Genomic DNA, 6,598 nt, shown 5'->3' on the forward strand with positions numbered 1-6,598 from the left:
TGTGGTTTTTTTTCCCCCCCCCCCCCCCCCCCGGAGAACTACGGTTAGTGAATTTTGTTGGGTATTTGAACGTACATTACACATGTACAGAGCTGTATTTGTAGTCTTGTCGATTTTTTTATTTTTTTCCAGAGAACTACGGTTGAATTTTGTTGGGTATTCGATAATGTTTGGGCTAGCTTAAAAGCCAGCTTTTGGGGACTTTTTTTGTCAGCATCGAATTCACGAGTGTAGTGGCGAAAAAGTGTTTTTTTTTTCTTTCTTTCTCTCTCTCTCTCTCTCTTCTAATTTCAATCTAGTCAACACCCTCATTGTCGTTCATCTGTAATCTATGTAAGCCCCTTTTAGTTTCCGGGGGACTGTTTCTGATTTTAAACTTTTGATTTTGGTTGATAATATTGAAATGCTGGGTAATTAAAAGAAGATTCTTTCTATTTTACAAATAAATGCTGATTTATTTATATTTTCCTTGCTGTAAGTTAGGGCTTTGCGACATTAATTAAAGTGCTATTCACAATATTGCAATGTACGCTCATTCCATTGTTAGCAGCCTTTGTCCTGTGTGTTACTATTTTGTTTTATTTTTGCGTTATTTCTTTTAAAAGTAAGGTGATGATGAAATTTTCTTTGGACATGAAAGCTGATTGGCGTCAATTCTTATAGTGTGGAAGTGTTTTGTACCATGATTAATTTTTGAGTTAGATAGTAATTGTATATTCAATAGCAAGAAATGTTTGCAGTAATTTAATCAAGATTCGAACAATGTTAAATATTTTTTAATTCTCAATCACAAATTGCTATCTTTTTAATTCAACCAAACCGATTGGGGGAATTATTGAAATTTATTAAATACACTATGCTTTTCACATTCAGAAGGGAAAATAGCGCGTCTTTCTGTACTTCAATTGTATGTTTGCTTGTTCTGTTGCATATCCTTGGAGAAATAATTTTATGTGTTGTTTAAGTACATACAATCGAATCTTCGTATTATTTTGCATCATGTCGGCTGGTTTGGTGACCTCAAGAATGAGACCATAATCTTGTCAGCAGTCATTTTGGAAGGATTAATTTGAGGAAAGTTACTGGTGAAGAATACTTTGCATTGCCATCCTCAATTGGAAATATAATTACACCTTGTTTTAGAGAAACTATTCCTCTTTCTCTGTTTGGTTGGCCTTTGCATAGATAAATAGATAACTTATATGGAGTTGGATTTATCTTGTTCCACTGGTGTCATTCTTAGCACATTCTATTCGCAAGCTTGGATCAGAAAGTTAAATCACATAAGATACAGGTGATGCAATTTTCCAATGAGTAAATTGCTTGGAAGAAAAGTTTTAATATCTGTATCTAACGTGTTTAGCAGCTTTACAGTCGATCTAATGCAAATTTTTGGTTCAATAAAAGGGACCAAAAATAAGGATTTCCTCGTGCTCCACTTATTCATGCATCCGTCAGTTTATAACTAGAAGACTGATGTTTTATCTCTAACATATGGCGTTTTTAAAAGTCCTTTATGACTGCAAAATTTAGCACTATGATTGACACTTTTGAAATTTTACCATTCCAATAGTTTGTGTGAAAGAAATTTAATTTTTGTTTCGAATAGAACAATGTGAACTGTAGTGACCATCTGTAAAATCAATTACATTGTCAATCTACTGAGAAATTTGGATGGCGAGGAAGATGAAATGGGAGTTACATTAAGGTAAATGGTGTTACTTATCTAAAATCTTACAGGAATATCTCCTTGGTTTTATGTCTTGCTACATAGGCATTTTACAATATGCTCCCTAGTTTGAAATAAATATTCATTTGAAACAGATATCTGCTGCAGTTTACTTTCTTTACTTTTGCAAACCATTCTGAAGAAATCATAGGAAATAGAAGGGAAAGAGAAAGAGAAAAGGATTGGAGAATTGGGATAAAATTGTAGAGATGAACTTCAACGTTACCGGTCCTATTCTTACTTAAAATCCTAACGAAAAAGGACTAGTCCCCGACTTTCCAAACTGGCAGAATGAATATATTAAATGACTATGTCAAGAAAATAAATTATAATTCATTTTTTATCTCTATGCATAAAATAAGTACATATTTTTGGCAACCCTTCAATAAAATCTCCATCATCATATGCTCAAAGTCAATAATCTCTTGATTGATTTTATTGTATCTCCGTGCTTCTCTTTCTTGTGATTACATAGGAGGAGTGAGAAGCCACTCCAACTAAAAGAAAAGGATCGATTTCATTTTCTCGATAGGTTCATGCACTGAATTTTATAATAGGCCTTCGGTTCTTGCTTCTTTCTAGGAGACTTCCTGCAAGGCAATAGGCATTAGTTGAGACATTGTAGTAGAATAACATGATAAAGAAGAAGGTGACTTTCCAAGTCTGTTGACCATCCTTCGAAATAGGCATTATAAAGTCTATAATCAGTCATGGGTATATCTGATCTCTATGTATTGTTCATTCGCTCTGATTGAGTGACATACCAAAAAAATAGCGTGTTTGAAACACCCGGGAAAAAGCCCTTTAAATGGATTTAAACTGATGACTTTAGCCTTTTTGCTAAACTAAAGGGTGAGAGCTTGACCCTACTTTTGGACTCCTTATCTTATTTAGTTAAGCAATTCTTGAAATTTTCTTTTGAAATGTATATTTGCTTATGGATTGGTGAACAAATTAATACAATTGGACAATCTTGCTTTGTCAAAGCGAGGGATGGGGGTACTGGTGTCTCATGATAACTTAAGCTGTTGTTAGATTTTAATGTGAAATTTGTATAATAAAGTTCATGCTCACCTCTTGTGGCACCACTTTTCAATATATTCCATACTATGCAATCATCTGGAGTTCATCGTATACGTATAGGGATCTGTTTGCCACATCTTCCCAGCTTGATACTTGATTGTCTTGTCGACAGCTTTGGATATATTGAATAAAACGTCTTTTGTTATGGCAATTAATGTATTTCTTTTTTTCGTTTGCAGGCCATGCAGACACCATTTAGAAGCTATCTTCAGGAAATGTTAGCTCTTGTAAGTACCTGTTCTAATGTTGTTGCACTGTGGCCTAATTATTTCTTAATTATCGTTTGGAATTTTTATGATTCTGACTATGAGTTCTGTCAAAACCAGTTTAGTTCTACCAGTGATTTACTACAAATTTTTGGAAATTTTCATATGCATTTATGAGATTGGCTTAGGCCAATAGATCTCCTTGTATGTGTTTTCTTAACTGGCATACTGATTTCTACTTCCTCTGTTTCTTCGCAAAGAAGAAAATTTTTCCATTGGTATCTCTGAACAAATGTTTTTTTATGTTAACCTCAGTATGTAATTTCAGACGTCAAACAGTAAATGTTGTGCTTTAGTGGAAAGGGATGTCTTGGCGGCTGATGCATTGAAAAGTTTATAATGTAGTTCCGACTAAGTGCTTGTTTGGGTTTCGTTAGAATGATATTATAATGAAGAGTAATGAGTCCCTATGAAACGTGTGGATAATAAGTGGGTAGTAGTTATAAATGTATATTTAAAATTAATGTTTAACTTTGACTTCAAACTATAAGGAGATTTTAATGAAATCCAAACAAGCACAAAGTGTCAAATCTTTCCTTGATCTGTCTTAAAGTCTTTATCTCCCAGTTTCTTGATCTTTATATTCGTAGTGCAAGAAAATAATGAATTGCTTTGCCTTTGTGATGTCTTTTACTTGGAACATGGTATTGGTAAAGATTAGTGTAAATGATTTGGGTTTATTTTCACGAAATTCTCCGAAGTTGTGGGCAGAGAATGCTGTACATAGAATGTTTCTGCGATCTTCCTTTTCCGATAAATACTTACATTTGAAGTACTAATTTATGTCTGTGTTTAATATTTATGCAGGTAAAGAAAGAGCAAGCTGAACGTGAGGCTTTGGGCGCTTTGCCCCTCTATGAGCGCACAATTCCATGATCCTTTGTGATTTCTATTTCTGATTGATTTTCGTATTCTGAATAATAAGAACAGTGATCCTGCTCAAGGTATATGGACCAGGAAATAGAGGATTATTCTGTATTTCATGATGTTTGATGATCAAAATCACTTGGATTTGTTTTTCCTCATCTGGGATGTTTGTTCGCCCTCAGGGGCGGATTTAGCAGTGGGCTGCACTTGGCTGCAGCCCACTGTCTTCCAGGCCCAGATCCAAAAAAAAAAAAAAAAAAAAAAAAATTGGGTTTGAATTCTAATTATTCAGCCACATTAGCCCTTTAACAAATAAATTCAGTGGGCTAGCCCACTTAAAAAAAAAAAATTATTTGCAGCCCACTAACCTATATAATTTTAGGCCCAAAATAATACCCATTCCATTAATCAAATAATTAATCCCCAATTCCCAAACATTTTCCATTCCTAATGTGCAAAATGAACTCACACAAACAGCCAACATTTTCCATGCCGGTTTGTGATGTTTGTCCCTGCTCGTAGCCACCGGCCGAACGAAATTGTTGATTATCGACTGGCCCGACTCAAGCCTGCTGCCTGCCTACCGATTCGCCGCCTCAAACCTACCCGCCGACGACTTGGGTTAGGTTTTTAGGGTAAGTAATTTACTATTTAGTTTCTTGTTCAATTCATCCATTGTTTGTCTTTTAATTTGATTTCCAAAAACAGAAAGTAAATGTGAAATAAATAATGAATAGCTTGGAGGAGTAGAAAAAATTGGTTTTCCGAATTTCCGTTTTCAGAATATCGCCCCTGCTCGCTAGACTGGTGGTGAAATAAGAAAGGCTCCTAATTGGCTAATTCCTAAACTTATTTGGGCTTGCTTTACTTTGGCAATGGCGGTGTGGTGAATTGTATAATTTGTATTGTGCATATTTATTGTTAATTTAATGTTCTTACTGCTTACCTTCTCAGCATGAGTAATGATACAGAATATATGGAGAATGCTGGATAAGAATTAAAGAATAATAAGTCCTTGTTTATTAATCTTAACATACTGAGATTAATTCCCTAAATAAGCTTGCTGTAAACATGTGAGTTCACTAATGCTTCGTTTTGTTATGTAGACTCTGGATTCTTGAACAATATTAAGCCATCATTTTTAGTAACTTATAAGTTATTTTAACTATCAAGTTAAAATCAAACTTTAATTTTAATTACATATTACAACTACTATTCATTAGTATTCACATATTTCATAATCTCCATTCTCCACCAATATTCATCCTAAATAATTCCTAATAAATCTTTCCTGAACATAGGCTAAGTTAAAATCTTTCTATTTTACGGTCAAGTTTAGTGAAATATTGTATAGCTAGCATGTTCTTAGAGGTTTCAGAGGTTTTTTCACTTCTTCAACCTGAGACAATAAATTGTAAATTACTTATTTTATATATATACTGGACTGCTTGGTCTACAAAATGTGTTTTGCAATAAAATTTAGTAATACATACCTCTTGGATTGGTTCTTTTTCTTTGTTTCTCCAACATTTATAGTAGTCATAATATAAACACTGCAACACTAGTATCACTGTACTTGTTGTGTAAAGCTGATGATGGATGGAAGAGAGAAAAAAGAAAAGATCAGAAGAAAAATAAATTAGTTCAAATTAAGATAGTATTTACTGCTAAAATTCATGAATAAGTCGAATGATTATTTCCAATTTCTAGTTACAGAGTTGAGGATGAAGTAATCTTACCAAAGCAGTGTAGTATTGGGTTGGCAGCTGCATCCATGAACCACCACCCCCAAACATATAAAGAAAATGAGAGAAAGAGAGAGATAAGAGAAACCATATAAAAATAGAATGCTTAGAACTTTATTTTATTTTTATTAATTTAATGCTAATGAAGAAAAAAGAAAGAAAAGTTTGTATCAGTAAAGCATCAGGCCAATGAAATGGTACATACGGTAGCAGGTTCAAGAACGCAACCCACTAAATTGAATGTATCTCTGCAACAGGAAAATACGGTTGAAATTCTTGGAAGGAAAGAAAATAAAGTAAAAAATCAATACAGAACTTAAAAGGAAATATTCAAAATATACATGCATGTAAGATACTGGGTAAAATGGAACAATATTTTTGAAGAGAGAATACGAACCCGGCAATCCAAGTGAGAAGAAATAAAAGAGAAAGTTCATGGCTGGACTTTGATCGAAAGTTTAATATATAGAATTTTGTATTATGTATATAATCAAATAGAGAAAAGATATGCGTTTATTTTTGCTTCATGAATTGATCTGTCCTCCTTGTTCTTCTTGTTGTAATTATGATATCTATTAAATAGAAATACTTGTCCCTAAATTGCTTTTTATTTTTATGCTTTTAGATTTAATATGGAAGAAGATCGACCTTCTACCAAGAAAGGTAGAACCTTATTGTCTTTCTTTTCAAAAAGTAACAAATCTCAGGATTCTCCAATTCGTACGGCGTCCATTCCTCCAGTTTCATGCCCTGAAGTTGAACGGCCTTCATCTTCAAATCTTAATTTTGAACCATCTGATTCTATTGAACGAGACCCTGGAAAAAGAAAGCAAATATGTGAACATTCATTTAATGAACGTGATCAGATTCGGCGGGCTTATCTAAATGTTGGACCTTATCAACCAAAA

At 33.6% G+C, this 6,598-nt stretch overlaps 1 protein-coding gene across 1 annotated transcript in view; it reads left to right on the forward strand.

The window, feature by feature from the left end:
• The window catches only part of LOC111383162 (cytochrome b-c1 complex subunit 7-like), a 4,782-nt gene extending 679 nt beyond the window's left edge, over positions 1-4,103 (forward strand). Inside the window, exons 3-4 of the mRNA XM_023007238.1 lie at positions 2,992-3,039; positions 3,886-4,103. Coding sequence (XP_022863006.1) covers positions 2,992-3,039; positions 3,886-3,954 — 117 coding nt within the window. The 3' untranslated portion in view covers positions 3,955-4,103. The remainder of the gene's footprint in view (positions 1-2,991; positions 3,040-3,885) is intronic.
• Positions 4,104-6,598: the final 2,495 nt, after the last annotated feature.

The sequence above is a fragment of the Olea europaea genome, unplaced genomic scaffold (assembly GCF_002742605.1).
Source record: "Olea europaea var. sylvestris unplaced genomic scaffold, O_europaea_v1 scaffold262, whole genome shotgun sequence".
Lineage (NCBI taxonomy): Eukaryota > Viridiplantae > Streptophyta > Magnoliopsida > Lamiales > Oleaceae > Olea > Olea europaea.